General features: G+C 35.7%; 1 protein-coding gene across 2 annotated transcripts in view; it reads right to left on the reverse strand.

Annotated features, from left to right (window-relative positions):
- Positions 1 to 18,814, reverse strand: part of ATP9B (ATPase phospholipid transporting 9B (putative)) — a 184,330-nt gene that overhangs the window by 129,642 nt on the left and 35,874 nt on the right. For both annotated transcript variants that reach the window (XM_070747427.1, XM_070747426.1), the window contains exons 6-7: positions 14,393 to 14,451; positions 8,763 to 8,814 (exon numbers count right to left, since the gene is read on the reverse strand). In XM_070747427.1, coding sequence (XP_070603528.1) covers positions 8,763 to 8,814; positions 14,393 to 14,451 — 111 coding nt within the window. The remainder of the gene's footprint in view (positions 1 to 8,762; positions 8,815 to 14,392; positions 14,452 to 18,814) is intronic.

An 18,814-nucleotide genomic window follows, 5' to 3' on the forward strand; every position in this document is an offset into this window, starting at 1 on the left:
TTAATATATCACAATTTATCCCATACAAATCTTTAAAATATTCCTTATTGCATTTGTTAACATCTATTTCATCTCATGCAAGTAATGAACCCATTAAAAAATATATGAGGGGAGAGCTAAACACTGTTATATATCTTATTATGAATGTGTTGATTGCACTGGAATATGAAGAGAAGTAGTTCAAGTTTGTTTAGGAATAAAATGCAAGTTATTGTTTGCAAATAATAATTTGCAATAATTTCTTGTTTAGAAAAATAGAATACAGTGGTACCTCAAGATACGAACCCCTCGTCTTACGAACAACTCGTGATACGAACCCGGGGTTCAGAAAAATTTTGCCTCTTTTTACGAACTTTTTTCGAGTTACGAACCGGCGTTCGGAGACTGCTGGGAAGCCGCGCGGCTGTTTTAAAAGGTGACAGCCGGGCGGCGGGGCTTCCCAGAAGCCTCCCGAACGCCGGTTCGTAACTCAAACAAAGTTCGTAAGAAGAGGCAAAATTTTTCTGAACCCCGGGTTCGGTTCGGGAGGTTGCTGGGAAGCCCCCCAGCCCGGCTGTCACCTTTTAAAACAGCCGCGCGGCTTCCCAGCTGTCTCCCGAAGCCGAACGCGGAAGTTCGGCTTTGGCGTTCGGCTTCAGGAGACAGCTGGGAAGTGGCGCGGCTGTTTTAAAAGGTCACAGCCGGCCTGGGGGGCTTTCCAGCACCCCCCGAACCCGGGTGTCTCCTGAAGCCGAACGCCAAAGCCGAACTTCCGTGCTCGGCGTTCGGAGACAGCTGGGAAGCCGCGCGGATGTCACCTTTTAAAACAGCCGCGCGGCTTCCCAGCCGTCGCCGAAAGCCGTTTTTTTGCGGGGGGGGGGGGGGGTTGGTTGCACGGATTAATTGACTTTACATTGTTTCCTATGGGAAACAATGTTTTGTCTTACGAACCTTTCGTCTTACGAACCTCCTCCTTGCACCAATTAAGTTCGTATCATGAGGTATTACTGTATTTGAAAGAGACAATTTTTTATTCCTCTGGTTGGTTGGTTTCTGTAAACTAATGCATTAATTTTTATTAAACTTTATTCTCATGTTAATCAGAAAATAATTCAATTTATGGATTAATGATAAAGATGAAATGTATTTGTAATATAGAGCATGTTGTGATTTATAGTTTTCTTCACAATGCACTAAAGGATTTGCTGTTAATTAAAACTCAGTAGGAGATAATTTTTAACAAAATGTTGAATAGATATTTTTAGTAACTATTTGTAAAGTTGTTTTAAAGTGTGCTATGCTACTCAGGGAAAAAGTAAATAAAGACATGAAACTGGAAGGTATATCTTTTTTTTATTGTACACTCATCTTGACCTCTCTGACATATGTAGAACTATGTTTCAGACTTGGTTCTTCCTTGTATAAAGGCTATATTAGTGAATCTAAAAATAAATTATTAACACAGAACTAAGTTTTCACCATTTATTTTTCCAAAAATAAAGCACCCTAACAGATTTTCTTTCAAGCAGCTAATACTTCATATATAAAATCTGCTCCATCTGTTGCCTCTCAAATGTTGTATCTGATAAATTTTTCACAAATGAGAACACTAGCTACAACAACTAATCCAGTTAAGCCTCACCAAAACTGAATTATTAAATCTGACTGCCAATCTTATGTTACAGTCTTCTTATGAATAGTTTATTTTATTTTGTATAACTGACAAGAGTTGTCAAGAAAGGGTGCTTTTAATGGCAATCAAATTAAGATTAACTAGTACAAGTGTCACAATGAAGAGACTGTTGTCAAGTGTTGTACTAATTAAAGGAATTATTGAGCAATGTGAAATTGCCATAAAATATTATATTTTGCCGTTTCAGTAACATTCTTGCTATGACTCAAAACTCAAGAGTACTCGGGCTCTTTTTGCTATGTAAAGAAATGTAGGTTTTTCAGAGGCAAATTCTTAACTAATGACAGGCAGGAAAGGGCCAATGCAATTCTCTGGGGAGTATTTATGTTTATTTCATTCAGAAGAAAACCACATGTAAAATATTTATACTATAATATTGTCACTTGGGAATATGAGAAAAAACATATTGGCATTTATAAGAGATTGATGAAAATTAGTTCTAAAGCATATTTTTTCCTAATACCACTGAAAGAACATCTACACTCAAGAGATATTTGATATGAATTAAGAAACTGATGAAACAATTGATTAATTGGAATTTAAACCATCAGTCACTGGATGCATCAACAGATTCATTTACATTCTAAACAATCAGCTTATGGTCCAATAGGATACCATGTATTAATACACAATCAATACAATACCCCTGAACTCATCACAATTCCTTATTGACAAGAACACAGATGCTTTTAATCCAAGCTTGATCACACTGCATATATTGTAGAGCTCTTATACAGAGCTCTGTACGTTTTAGGAATTTCTATTGTATTAAATGCTTTAAGGAACTCTTTTGCATTCACTGAAAAGAATCCAAGTCTGGATACTAAAACCACCTGCATATCATCTTAAATTCTAACTGCAGAATTTATGCTCTCTTTAGAAATACCATTTTTTATCTTTAAAATATTATGAAGTCAAAAGGATATTTCATATTTAATTTCACATAGTTTACTATCTCCTTGACATTACTTTCCTCCGTAAAAGGGCCTATCCTGCTTTGAAAAGATCCATGATCCATGTATGGCTCCGCAGTCTGTATTGGTTGCCGATCAATTTCCGGTCACAATTCAAAGTGTTGGTTTTGACCTATAAAGCCCTTCATGGCATCGGACCAGAATATCTCCGGGACCGCCTTCTGCCGCACGAATCCCAGCAACTGGTTAGGTCCCACAGAGTTGGCCTTCTCCGGGTCCAGTCGACTAAACAATGTCGTCTGGCGGGTCCCAGGGGAAGAGCCTTCTCTGTGGCGGCCCCGACTCTCTAGAACCAGCTCCCTCCGGAGATTAGAACTGCCCCCATCCTCCTTGCCTTTCGTAAACTCCTTAAATCCACCTCTGCTGTCAGGCATAGGGGAATTGAGGAACACCTCCCCCCCGGGCCTATACAATTTATGTATGGTATGTTTGTGTGTATGTGTTTTAATAATGGGTTTTTTAAAAAGTTTTTTAAATTTATTAGATTTGTTATGAATTGTTTCATTGTATGCTGTGAGCCGCCCCAAGTCTACGCTGGCGAAAGTTTTTCTTATTTTGAATGTTCTGAGTGGGCTGGTATGGAGATACGGAGCTTGCGCAACTGCGCGCGCGCCCCCGACATTGAATATCACCTTCGCCGGCCTCCGCTGAGAGAACGCCTGCCCCCCCTCTCCTGCAACCCCCTTGCTGAGAGCCCAGGATGAAAGTGCTCTGGGCAAAGGGACTGTGAGACAGGCAGGGCGTGCGTTCCGGGTACGGGAGGAGCCACGCCCAAAGGCAGGAGGCGGCGAAAGAGCAGAGGGGGCGGATCGGGCGGGGGGCAGTGACGAAAGGCCGAGGGGGCTGGAGGCACTGTGGGGAGGCAGGGGCGGCCGCGGCTCCCTTCCCTTCTGCTGCCGGTGCCCCCCCGCCCCGCCCCCCGCGGGGTGGCAGGGGAATGGGGACTGCGCGCCCATGGAAAAGGGTGCGCGGGGCGGTATTTTTGGGTGCGTGCGCGCTCATGCGCGCAGCCTACAGGAAACAGTGCCTGCAACAGCAAGTGGAAGCCACAGCTAAGTTAGCCTCTGTCCAGTCCCAATGATGTATTAATACAAGGCCTATCTGGATTTACCAATGACTCATAGCTTCCTCGTCTCATATTTAGACTACTGCAACACACTCTGAAGACAGTTTGGAAGCTTCATTTGACTCAAAGGGCAACATTCCATCTGCTAACCAGTAGAAACAAATATAGTCATGTAAAGCTACTGACAAAGTCACTATACTGGTTGTCAATTATGCTTCCAGGCCCAATTCAAAGGGCTAGTTAGAAATTTAAAAGCTATAAGTGACTTACAGTATTTCTTGGCTATTGAAAGATTTGGCCTGCCCCACAAATTCTTGAAGAGTGAGTTTAGGTAGATCACCACTGCATGTGCATTTTCTCAGCATCTGTCCTCATAACCTTGAGGAGCACATTGCCTCCTACAGTATGGAACTCTCCAAATGCCTAGCCTTTATGTAGCCATTAGGATGTCAGCCATTCCAACCAATGATATGTGGCCTACTAAAAATTATTTGATTATTAATCAATTTTTTAAATATAGTATTGGGGGATTTTTTTGGTACTTGTAAAGTACCTTAAGACAATGGCCCGTGTTATTATTTAATATAATTTTGGTTGTTTGTTTTGCATATATAGCATCTATTAAATTTACAAATTTAGGACCAAATCTCATTTTATTCAGTTGCATTTTTATAAATGTCCAATTAACGTTGTCGAAGGCTTTTGGGGCATCTAAGAACATCAATGATAATGTTTTTTCAGGATGCTGTTCATAATATTCTAATGTGTTAATAATCATTCTAAGGTTATTTTTAATTTGTCTACCTGGTAGAAAGCCATTCTGATCTTGATGAATTATCCCATTTAAAATTCTTTTTAATCTATCTGCATATATTGCAGTAAATATTTTATAGTCCACATTTAATAATGATATAGGTCTATAATTTTTTATTTTTTATTTCGGTGTTCCTAATTTATGAATTAAAGTTATTAAAGATTCTGACCATGGTTTAGGAATTCTACCATCTAGCCTACATTCATTAAAAATTTCTAACATGTTATTTATTATTGTTTCACTTTCTATTTTATACCATTCCACCGGTATGGTCCATCTGGTCCAGTTGCTTTATTATTTTTTTGCATTTTGATAATTGTAAGGAGTTCCTCGATTGTTATTGCTCCTTCCATGTTTGCCTGTTGCTCTTCTGTTAGTTGTGGTAGTTCAGTATGTTTTAAGTATTTAAAAACTTCGTCCTCACTAATATTTTCTTTTTTATATAGTTCTTTAAAAAAAATTGTACTATATTTGCTTTTCCTTCTGTATCATGTTTTATTGTTCCATCTTTATCTTCTAATTTTTTAATTATTTTTGATTGTCGCTGTTTCCTAAGTTTATATGCGAGCCATCTTCCTGGTTTATTGGCATGTTCAAAATAATGTTGTTTAGCTCTTTTTATTTTTTCCACTATTTGGTTCTGCTCTATTAATCTGATTTTATGTTTGATTACATCAATTTTCCTTTTTAATTCTCTATTCTTTGTATTTTGTTGTGATAAGATTTCTAATTGTTTTAGTTCATTTATTAATTGTTCATATTTAATTTTTTTCCCTTTATTTTGTTTTGCAGTGTAGGAAATTGTTAGTCCTCTTGTGTATGCTTTGGTTGTATCCCACAAATTTTGTGGAGTAGTGTCTGAATTTTTATTAATTTCAAAAAATATATTTAATTCTTTCTCAATCCAATCCTTGTATTTTTTTTCCTTTCAAAACATTTCTATTCATCTGCCAATTTAAATATTTATTATTATTTCTCATATAGACTACTACGGGGTTATGGTCTGCTCATGTGTTTACATCTATTTCCACCTCTTTTATTTGTTCTGCAGTTATTTTTGGAGCCCATACCATATCTATTCTTGTCCAGATTTTATGGGGGTTAGAATAAAAGGTATACTGTCTCTTTTGAGGATATCTTTCCCTCCAAACATCATTTAATAATAATTCTGTTTTCATTTTTTGAAAGATAGTAGGTAATAAATTTTTCTTTTTCTTTTTACTATTAATATTTACTATTTACTATACCTATAATAATGAATTGTATTCAAATATGTATTCTTTTTTCTATATTCAAATTTATACTTTTGAGATAAGCGGGGAAATTACAACCCCATTTTTTAATGTTAAATGTTGGTATGTCTGTTTGTTCATTTTATGAAAACCAATAAAATTTATTGAAAAAAAAAAAAAGACAATGGCCCGTGTTTAGATTTATTTGCTCTACACACTATATACACATAATGGCTATTACACACTGTTTATTTGGTGGTCTTTTCATGGTGTGTATGCATATAATTATGACTGTTTTTTATACAAATGGGTTTTTTTACGGGGTTTAATTTTAGATATTATATTCGACTTCTTTTTATTACTTGTATCTTTTGTATTTATTATATTATTTGTAAGACGCACTGAGTCCTTCGGGATTGAGCGGCACAGAAGTCAAATAAATAAGTAGGTAGGTAGGTAGGTAGGTAGGTAGGTAAGTAAGTAAGTAAGTAAATAAATAAATAAATATTGTCTGTTTCATCAATATTATTCCATCGACATTTGGATATCTTTCTTGATCATGCTGCCACACTGAAGTATTTCATGTTTACAAATTATTTTGCTTTCCCCCACTTTTATTTCTTATGCCGTTAAGAATGTGCCGTTAAGAACATGATTAAATTGCCTGCACAGGATGTAACCTTAAACAAAGAAACTTGTTTAACTATTAAAGAGTTATAAACAGATTGACTTATCATTGTGACATACAGTATCTATGTCAATATTTGTTTTCCTTTGCACCAAATATATTCATCATCCAGTACTTCTCATAAATTTGTGTTTTCTTCTGGACTAGGACTCTTGAGCCTCCCTTCTACCTATCCTATACATACCTTCCCAAACCATCTCTCCTTAGTAACTCTCTCCCTCTGGAATATAAACTGGAAGGAAATCCTCTATGTTGCCTTGTTCTGATTAGCATTTCTACTACCTAATCACAAATCCTTTATAGGTGCTGTGGGATAGACCACTCAGATATCAGTAACCCAACAGTTCATGCAATGCCATTGAAAGAAACGGGGAAAAAATCCTGTGTCTCTGGATTTCAGTTATAATATCTTACAATAATCTGTTAAAATTTGTAATGTGAACCCTGTATTACAATGGAACAAGATAACATAGCTTAAATCTAGTGGAATTATAACAATCAGAATCAAATACTTCTTTGATTTTAGATAAGTCCTTTAGCTATACCAGTTCTTTGATCATAAACATGTTAATAAGCTTTTATTAATATATTTACTACTGTATTAAACTTACTCTATTGGGATTCATGTAGAAAACAACAGGTGAAACACAGAAAAGCAATAACATTCTGTGGCTCGAGATAGATGTCAAAACATGGTTAGCCTAAGTTAAATCAAATGTTAAAACTAGAATAGGAACTGAGATATGGGAACAGATTAAAATAGTTTGGACAGATTGTTGGCAGTCACTCATGCCCTGAAGATAAAAGTTTATTTGGCTGTATGTGCAAAATCTCACTCTAGTCATTTGTCATTCTCTATAGCAATACATTTCTCAACTTTTTTTTTCCTCATCTCAAGACAGGTAGGTTTTAGAATGTGTGGTTTCTAAACATAATAGGAATGTTCAGAACACGTGCCACAACTATTACGGCCTTATTATTCTGCAGCAGTCTGCTTAGAAAGAGATAGAAAGTGACACTTGAGCTGAATGGCTGAACAGCAAAGTGATACCACATTTCTGTGTAATTTCAGAAGTTCAAAGTGTCAAATCTGTTCCACAAAAAGGTGCGGAACAATAATTTGCAATTAATTATAAGGTGTAACAGTAAAACAATTAAATAGAATTGTTAATTCAGCAGGACGTGTCTTCATTTTTATAACATTTTGCCTAAATTGTAAATAAATAATAAAATAAGTGGATTCTGTACTTTCAGAATTAATGCTTAATTTGAGACACCATAATCTAAGAAGTTGTATTCATAATGAATTATAATTGTAACTAGGAAATTTTTTCTTCAATCCTGTTTTTAATATTTTGTACTTTATACATATAAAACAAAAATCAAGTGAATTTTCTTTAATCTGCTTAAACTATAATTAAATAACAATGTGAAGAGTTTACATGAAGCTCTTAATGTCAGCAAAACATTATTCATCAGTCACAAATACAACATGCCTAAAAATAAATAGTTATGATTAATTTTTGAAATACAATTAGTTTTAATCATATAAATATATTTTTTAAAAGTAGTTCCATAAAATTGGCTCATATTTGTTACTAATAGCAAATAATTCTTTCAAAATTCTTATCAAGAATGATACTACCTACCTGTTATTATGAAACACTAAATAACTCATTCTATATTCTATATTTTTATATTCTATATTTCTTAACATATATGGTCTGTATAAAAACATACTTTAATGTTAATATACAGGTAGTCCTTAACTTATGATCAGTCATTTAGCAACCATTTAAAGTTATAGCAGACACCAGAAAAGGTACTTACAAATTGGTTTCAAAGCTCTGATAGCCAATCCCCCACCCCATAGCAAAGTGACTGGTTTAATAAAGACACTGTTTGTTTAATGTCTGTGGATTCACTTAGTGATCATGGTGATTCATTTAACAGCCACAAAAAAGTAAAAATTGCATCAGTCAGATAGTGAGTTGTTTTAGGACCATTGCAACTAATGACTGTAAGTCAAGGCCTATCTGTATGCATTGTAATGTTAATTTATCAGCATGCTTCCAGCCTAGCAAGAATGGAACCTCTTTTAATTTCACTCAGTTGACAGAATGAAGTGGTTCTGTTATTATGGCACGGAGATACTTCTGCTGCCAAAAAATGGGACAAGGTATGATCTTCATCTATCTTGTAGCTGGTTGTTCATAAGCCAGTCAACATCAACCAGGATCAGCTGAAGAGATCATTATATAGACAGCTGAGGCCAGAACATCCTCAAGTACCTGAGATTAGAAAATAACAACATACCTGTTTTTTCTGAAGTTCTTAGAAATACCATATCAGATGGAATTCGTTGATTCTGTTGGGAGAAAAATCCAATTCCAATCAAATATCTCTCAGAAGCATAGAAACAATTACGATTTTATTCAGATGAATGCTTAATTAAAATTTAACTGGCTGAGATATATTTACCACTTAAATCAGATTTTTAAAAAACAATAAATGACTAATTATTTATGTTTATTTTATATTTCTTAACCACTCGTTTCTCTCACAGAGGGAGTGCGAAACAAACCACAGGTTTTTAAATGAAGCGTTTGAAAAAGAAGTTCTTAACGCTTAAATTGCAACAATATTTTGCAACCTGGAGGAAACAAGTACCTGTTCTTCTGAAGACATTATGTTGACTAATAATATACTAAAAAGCAAATAATGGAAGTCTTTTTATCTTCTGTCATGTGAGATAGTAAGTGTGAGAGGGAGGGAGAAGGGAGGGAGACTGGCTGAGCCATGGGGAGGAGTCAAGTAGGGAATTAATCTGGAATCTTTAGGTAAACACAAGAGAGCAAGATCATATATCCTTTCCCCCAAATGCCATTGAACCTTACAGTATCTAATCTAGTCCAGGTACAAGCTGCCTGCCGGGGAATATTCCTGTAATATAGGCATAAGCACTAAAGAAGCTAATTGAACTCATGTGCGGACCTGATTGTTTATATAAAATTATTTCTCTACTGGCCTAAGTCTTTACAGATATTAAATAGAATACAATATAATCATAAACATAATTCAAATATATAATAAAAATTACACATATTCCTAATGAAACAAAAGGAAAATCAACAAAAGAACAGGAAAATTCTTGGGTAAAATGAAAAATTCAATACTAGTATAAAAAATTCTAGCATGCTAATCTAACATTCTAAAAGGAGATTATACAATCCAAAGAGTTTGGAGAAAGTTCTCTGCCTTGTCAATATATACGTTTTACTGTAAACAAACGATGTACAGTGGTACCTCTACTTACAAACTTAATTTCGTTCCATGACCAGGTTCTTAAGTAGAAAAGTTTGTAAGAAGAAGCAATTTTTCACATAATGTAAAAACCAATAATGTGTGTGATTGGGGAAACCACAGGGAGGGTGGAGGCCCTGTTTCCTCCCAGGAGATTCCTAGAGAGGGCCCACGGAGGCTTCTCCCTACCTTTTCTGGCCCTGTTTCCTCCCAGGAGATTCCTAGAGAGGTCCCACAGAGGCTTCTCCCTGCCTTTTCCGGCCTTGTTTCCTCCCAGGAGATTCCTATAGAGGCCCTATGCTTTTTCCGGTTACAGTTTCGGAGGCTCGGGTTTGTAAGTGGAAAATGGTTCTTGAGAGGAGGGGAAAAAATCTTGAACACCCAGTTCTTATCTAGAAAAGTTCGTAAGTAGAGGCGTTCTTAGGTAGAGGTACCACTGTAGATAGAGATTGGAAATCATGGGGTAGTGATCTGGTACTAAAATGAGATGCAGTTCCTCCAAGACACATTTAGGGACTTGAAGGTAATGGTAGATACTAATACATTAGATTATTTTTTTAGAACAGTTTGGATTTAGGTGATAAAACTGAAGTAGTTAAGATAACTATTTAAATTTTGCTTAGCTAAATTTGATTTAGTTCCTTTATAGTTGTGACTATAACGTGATAGGAAATGATGTGATGATAATGATTTTGGATTCTCTTCTTTCAGTTATCTAAGATTGGCAGACTACTTTAAAACCTGCATATAATTGTCTAAATAATTAACTGAAATACCAGAAAACTGAGTTCAGAATCTTGTTATTGATAACTTTTTATTACATATTCTCAAACTATACATACCCTTCCCACATTTAACAAGAAGTCTATTATATATCAAGGTGGGGAAAAAGGACAGCAAAAATATAAATCTTAGTGAAGGATAGCAGCTATATTGTATATTCAATATTTGGGAACCCACTATCTGTAAAAACTGAGAGGAAAAGCAAAAGGCAACTTCAGAAGTCAATAAATCATTCCTTAAATGACAAACATAAAATCAGATGCTCTGTCTTTATATAGATTAACTATACATCTTTACAACTTCGCTTTTAATGTTGACATAAACCTTTTAGTCACAACTGAGGTTCATCCTTTAAAACTGTTGCCTGTTAACAAGCTGAAGCTTTGACAAAAATGCACTTCCCACACATCAAACATGATTAATGTTACAATCCTCATTAAAGTCACCAGATAGCAATCAAAACAAAACCTGGTGTCTATTAGATATTTCAATATCTACCAAAAATATCAATGATTATAAGTTTCCTTCATGCTTATATTTGTTAAAGCAAAAAAAAAATTCCTAGCACGGAGTCCTGGAAGTGTATGAATCTACAACATTTCTGTATCTAAGTCAGTATGGACCAGGTTATCCCCTTGGATGGGACACCACACTGTACAGGGAGTTCTTGCTAATTGATCACTCATCAATGACTATTTGTGTCAGAAAGCACAAGTCATGGTCTCATGTTTTCCCACTTAATGATCACTTTGTGAGTTGTGGAGTTGCCAGTACCAATTAGGTTTATTAAGAGGGGGCTATCGGTATACAAATTTAGAAATTTTACAGGTGGGAATGAAAGGAACACGGACAAAAAAAAGAACTTTTACATTTTTAGAAAAAAACCATTTGGGCAAAGCTGGTTGCACTTTAAGCACAACTATTGTAGTGTAAAAATCAATGCTGACATATTGAAAGGTCATTTGGATTGAAACATATAGGTATTTTCTTTAACAGCCTTTTCATTTTTTGCTGACAAGCTGTTGTTAAGAACAATTATTCTGGAATCAGAAACTCTTTAAGTGTGCTCCTTACTTTATGTGGAAAGTCAGCACAGTTTAGTCTTGTGCTGGGAGGAAATGACAAAGCAACACTGAGTTAATATGACACAAACTATAACCCTTCTGTATGTGCACTGACACCACAGACATATGAAAGGGATAAAGTTTACTTTGTGGTGATTATTTTGCAGAAAGTAGCAGATCCTGTTCTGCCACCAAAAGGCAATTTTACTTACCCAGGAAAGCTGGATTATTCCTTGCCAATTCCAAAAATCAACTCTGTCTTTGTGCAAGACAGACTTGCTTGGAAATCAAATGACAAGGGCATAATACTAACTGTTATTGACTGGAAGCTTATTTTATTTTTTAAAATTACTAAACATTTCACTTCATGGAGCTGTTATATAATTAAATATATTAGATACATGCAATTAAAATTAACATAAAAGAAATCCCTCACCCATATGGCCAAACTATTATGAGGCCTTATTAAATAAATAAATAAATACTGTATTTTCATTATATGTATATACACAGTATACCCATACATCGAAATTCACATGATGCCTAAAATCCAGTCCCAAAAAATACAACAACCCCTCAAAAAAGCATGCCCCTGAATCACCCAAACACAACAGACCAAGTAATACTGTCCAACAGCTTATTGATGGTGACCATTTAATTTAGTTCATTGTTAAGTGCGACTATAGCTCTGGGATAAAAACTATTCAGAAAATGTGTAGTCCAAGTTTTAATTGTTCTGGATCTTCTGCCAGAAGACAGCAGTTCAAAAAGATTGTGGGCAGGATGAGAAGATCCTCTAAGAATGTTGGGGTTAGGACTGTTTATTCATTCATTCATTCATTCATTCATTCATTCATTCATTCATTCATTCGATTTCTAGGCCCTTCTCCTGAAACGCAGGGCGGCTTATAGCATAAATTACATATTTATCACAGAAATCAGAATTAATCTAAAACAATCCAATCTTATTAAAAAATGTAAAAACAATTTCCTCAACGAACACATCTCATACACTTATCTGTCATACCAATCATCCAATATGAGTCCTTCACAAAAGCCACTAATATTGTATTACTTAAAGTAATAGTAATTTATTTTATAGAGTAATATTAGTATATAAAATAATATACCGTATTTTTCGGAGTATAAGATGCACCCTTTTCTTCCCTAAAAGAGGCTGATAATTTGGGTGTGTCTTATACTCTGAATGTAGCTCCCCCACCCCAGCCCTAACTAGCTGCTAATGATCTTGCTAGCTCTTACCTTGCATGCTCTTTCATTGTTTCTCTCTGCGAAGAATGTTTTCCAAGCCCTAAGTCTTTGCAGGGTTTTTTTTTCATTGCTCTAACTTGTTCCAAATGTTTCTTTCCAGCCCTAACCAGGTGCTAACAATGTTTCCAAGCTCTTTTATTGTTACGCTCTGCAAATAATGTTTTCCAAGCCCGAAATCTTTGCAGGGTTTTTTTCCCCATTGGTCTAACTTGTTCCAAATGTTTCTTTCCAGCCCTAACCAGGTGCTAACAATGTTCCTAGCGCTTACCCATTTGCAAGCTCTTTCATTGTTACTCTCTGCCAAGAATGTTGTAGTTTTTTTTAAAAAATGTTTTACTTGCTCTGAATGTTTCTTTCCAGCCCTAACCAAGTGCTAACAATGTTCCCACCTCTTACCCGCTTGCAAGCTCTTTAATTGTTACTCTCTGAGAAGAAAAAATGTTTTCCAAGCCCTAAGTCTTTGCAGAGTTTTTTCCACTACTCTATTTGCTCTGAATGTTTCTTTCCAGGTGCTAATGATGTTTCCAACTCTTACTGGCTTGCAAGCTCTTTCATTGTTACTCTCTATGAATAAAGTGTTTTTTAAGCCCTAGCTAGGGGATAAAATAATGTGCTGAAGCTGACCAGACAAAGGATGCTAGCCAGATGAATACTTGGTAAGCAGATTCTTTTCCTTATTTCCCCCCCAAAAAACTAAGATGCGTCTTATACTCCGGTGCGTCTTATACTCTGAAAAATATATTGTAAATTATTATAAATAATACTTTATTAAATTTGTGTGCCACTTGTATGTATAATTTATAAAAAAATATTATTTATTACATACATACACACACACACACAAACACACACACATATGTTGTTGTATTATTTGCTACATTGGAAGTTCTGCTGATCAGAATTGATTTGTTGATGGTATGAATTCCTGAATTAATGTTTAATCTGATTCACTGAAGCAGATGTGAGAAATGCACAGGAATATTTATTTTAATGAAAATTGACTTCACATTTATTTGCATAACTTTTCTTGGTTATGCAGTTTTATTGTCTTCTATTCCTACTGTCACCCTATACTGAATTATACTAGTGAGCTTAGTTTTAAGATGTCTCATTTACAGACAAATAAAGACAACCATAGATAGATAATATATATGCAGGAAACATGTTCAATTCAATTTCAATTCAATAATTTAGTTTAACCTAGCTCTATTCTTGTGAATGATTTAAGCTGTACATTTCTTTGAATTCTGATTTAAAATCTATTCTAATCAACATATGCAACTACCAAATTTGGTATCATTCTCCTTATAGTGAGGAGAAAAGAGAGAACGATACCATACCGCAAAACCAAGCAGGGCAAATCCAAAGTAATTTTGCAAAATACATGACTGCCATCAAAATACTGTCAATTTTGCATTTTAATCTTGATTAAAGGGCAGTTGAAAATAATAATGGATACGTAACGTCCAGGACAAAGAACAGAAAAATACATTTAAAATGTTGATTAACCAAAAAAAAGTTAACCTTTTCCACTATGATGAGGTCTCCAACTTGAATGTCTGAGCTTTTAACTTGCACTTTACCTTTAAAGAAAGAAGAAATTAATCAATATAAGCAATGCTCCCAACATCACAGAACTTCTACCATTACATTATTTCTATCTTTCATTCCCAATTTATCTTCCCAATTTATTTTGAATTATTAAGCTAACATAGAAAAAGAGCTTTAAAGTTTAATGATTCATTTTAAAAATTAAACGTAAGTACTACAATTTAACGAAAAAGCAAGAAAAAAGAAAGGGATATTCAAAAACATCAAATAAGCTGCTATTGTTCTAAATACATTTTAGATGTTATCAATATCCAATATCAAAGACACTGAAGAAGAATATTTTTCTTTCTTACTTTTAAATTATATCCAAATGCTATGTTGTCATGGTGTTGGAATAAATTACATGCTAATTTTATCAGATGAGAAAAAAATTGTCTGGCAAGTTAAAAAATAAAAGAAGTATAGAAAGTCTACAACTTATGCCACAGTTGGTAGTAAGGAAAGGAATGTCTGTTGCTAAGTTGTCATTAACTGAATCATTTGAGATGATTTTATAACCTTGTGTGCTGTGGTTGTTAAGCAAACCACTGCAGTCATTTAATGAACCACAACAGTCAATACTGGCCGGCTGAAGGGCCAGTAAATCTGAACCTGACCTGACAGTGTTAAGAGCCTTTATTAGGACTTATCTAGTGTCGATACAAGCACCAAAATGTTTGCATTTTTCCGTTCTTATTGCGTCCACAGAATCGGGCCCAGTCACTCTTTTTAGGATGACCCGTTCCCTTCTTAATGTGCAGGGAGTGGATAAGCCCTTACATTGTAGAGCTGAAGAATTTGTTCAGTTTCTTGTGGACAAAGTCGCTCAGATTCGGATGGATCTGAATTCTGATTGGGCAATTTCGACTTAGATGAAAGAGACAAGTCTTAGTCCTATTGTAGGGGACGAGTTTGATCCTATGACATCAGAGGAAGTAGACATGGCCATAGGAGCGATCCACTTGCTTACTGGACCTATTGGTTTCAGCCAATAGGGAGGTGACACGAGGCTGGTTCCAGACATTGATCAATGCCTCTTTGAATGATGTGTCCTTTCCGAAGGCGCTAAAGAAAGTGGTCTTAAACCCCCTCCTTAAGAGCCTTTTCTGGATCCAGCTGACCTGAAAAACTATTGTCCAATTTCCAACTTATCCATTACAGGAAAGGTTGTTGAGAAAGTTGTGGCACTCCAGCTGGATGAAACCGATTATCTAGACCCTTATCAGTCAGGCTTCAGACCCAGCTACAGCATAGAAACCTCTTTGGTCACACTGATGGATGATCTCTGCTGAGACCGGGATAGGAGCCATTCCTCTATCCTGCTGCTCCTTGACTTCTCAGTGGCTTTCAAAATCATTGACCATGGTATCCTTCTGCGATGACTGGGGGAGCTGGGGGTGAGAGGCACTGTATTACGGTGGTTCTCCTATCTCTCCAGTCAGTTGCAGTCAGTGTTGGTATGGGGACAGAGGTTGACCTCTAGGCCCCTCCTTTGTGGGGTGTCACAGGGCTTGGTTCTCTCCCCTCTCCTATTTAACATCTACATAAAACTGCTGAGTGAGATCATCCGACAGCACAGGGTGACTTATCAGCAATACGCTGACGATATGCAGATTATATCTCAAACCCGTGTGAATTCAGTGAAGTGGTGGACATGATTTGCCGGTGCCTGGAGGCTGTGAGGGTCTGGATGTGAGTTAACAGGCTCAAGCTTAACCCTGACAAGACTGAGTGGCTGTGGACATTGCCTCCGGATTATTCCATCTGTCCATCCTTGGTTGGGGGGGGGGAATATTAACCTCCCTTAGAACGGGTCAGCAATTTGGGTGTCTTCCTAAATTTGCAGGTGATATTGGAACAACATGTCTTAGCTGTAGCTAGGGGGACCTTTGCACAGGTTCACCTAGTGCACCAATTGCAACCTATTTGGATCAGCAGTCTCTTCTCACAGTCAACCATGCCCTTATCATCTCATGGCTCAATTACTGCAACACGCTCTACATGGGGCTACCCTTGAAAAGCTTTCAGAGGCTACAACTGGTCCAGAGTGCTGCTGCGTGAGCTGTTGTGGGTGCACCCAGGTAGACCTACATCACACCAACACTCCGCGAGCTGCACTGGTTCCCAATCAGTCTCCGGACGCAAGTTAAGGTGTTAATTATCACCTATAAAGCCCTACATGACTACTTAGGGCCAGAGTATTTACGGATCGCCTTCTACCACATAAATCCTAGTGACCGATAAAGGCCCACAGGGTTAGCCTTCTCCAGGGAAGGGAGGCTAGACAGTGTCGGTTGGCGGAGCCATAGGGGATCTCTGGAACCAGCTGCCTCTGGAGATCCGTACTGCCCCCACTGTACTGGTCTTCCGTAAAGCTGTGAAAACTTGGCTTTGCTGACAGGCCTGGGACCATTGAGCAATGGTATCATCTAGATCTGGATAAGAAGATATAAATGATTTTATTTTCTTTTTTCTATGGATTTTTAGCTGCCTCGAGTCTGTGGAGAGGGGCGGCATACAAATCTAATAAATTGAATTGAATTGAATTGAATTTTAATATTGAATATTGAATTTTTATATTGTTTTTAGATGTTGTATGCCACCCAGAGTCCGGAAGGAGTTGGGTGGCCTAACCTTTCCCTGGTGCAGAGCTGAAGGGATTGGATACTGTAGCCTAGAGGTTAATTCTCTGCCTTACAAGGCAAAGGTTGCAGGTTCAAGTCCCAGTGAGGGTATGGCTTAGCTGATGAGGCCAAAATAAGGCTGAAATAGATCTATCCTAGTCTCCCTTAATTTTCAAATTCAGCAAAAAAACATGTTTAGATAGATAGATAGATAGATAGATAGATAGATAGATAGATAGATAGAGATAGGCAGGCAGGCAAATCATGTGATTATTAAATGAATCCTGTAGTGAAAGGAACTGTCACACGTTTTTTTTAGCCATTCATAATTTTGAACAATTATTAAACAAATGGCCATAAGTTGTAATACATGTATTCTTAGATAACAGAATGTTTGACTGTAAAGAGATTTTTAAGAAGATGTTGTGAATATGAATATAGTCTGATAAAGGATATTTCAATTACCAAATAAGGTAAACCTATATAATAAACCTGATTACAACATATAGGAAACAGTTCTTTTATGGACAGTATAATTGTTAAGTCCCAAACCATTTTTTTAAAAAATGCTTATTTTATGAAACGTTACATGCAGATACATAAAAAATCAGGTAACTCTTTTTAAATGACCTGGGTATATGAACTGGATATTTTAAAAATAAATGTAAATAATACTTTAGGTTATCTCAGAATTATAAATTATAGCTAGAATAAATGCACATCAACGGTCTGATATTTTTCAGAACATTACAATTGCTGTATTATATTTCCTGTAGAAGCACAATAATCCATTGTTTAACCTTGCCACAATTTAACAGTTGCAATGTATTTTCTTCCTACTTCTCTTTCATACATTGAAATATGAAGCTATATTATACCAGATTTCTAGCAAATGCTGTTTTGAAGTCCTAAAATTCAGTTTTTACCTTGATTGTCTAAATTTAATATTAAAAAATAATTCCTACCTAAGCATACCACACCTCTAACATCCTCTTGTTCATCTTAAGTATTGCTCCAAGAAGGCAAATTAATTTCATGTTGATGATCTACCTATATTTCTATGTCCCAAATATTAGAATGATGTCACATCGACTTTTGGAACAATAATTCAAAATAGCAATAGAGCAATTTGCTATATTCTTTCTCAGAAAGAACTTGCATTCTGCAAATCTACAAGAACAAGTCTTTGCTATGTGAAATACTGTTTACCCAAAAAGATCTCTATATCAAGGTATAATATAATAATATCAAGATATATTTTTTAAAAAGTTTTTATTAACATTTTAAAAACATTAAATACAAACCACAAATTCAAAAATAACATAACATGATGTAAACATAACATCATATACCATAAAAGATTTATTTTACAGTCTATCGTATTCATGTACCTATGCTTTTATATCTCTTACTCTTTAACTTATATGTAATTGTATATTTCCTAAGTTGTACATATAATTTCTTCTTAATATCTAACATCTTGTCTAACTGTATCTGTTTCCCCTTGTTTTCATGCATATATGTACATAAATACAGATATTCATACCTGTTATGATTTTGTTTATTGTCATATCGTTATCTTTTAATTTTACTTTTACCGTATGTTCCAGCCAATTATATCATTTCTACCATATTTTATAAAATTCCGTTTCCCCTCGGTCGTGTATTGCCATAGTTAATTTATTCATTTCAGCACATTCTAACATTTTTTTGATTACTATTGTGCTTGAAG

The sequence above is a fragment of the Erythrolamprus reginae genome, chromosome 3, assembly GCF_031021105.1.
Source record: "Erythrolamprus reginae isolate rEryReg1 chromosome 3, rEryReg1.hap1, whole genome shotgun sequence".
NCBI lineage: Eukaryota > Metazoa > Chordata > Lepidosauria > Squamata > Dipsadidae > Erythrolamprus > Erythrolamprus reginae.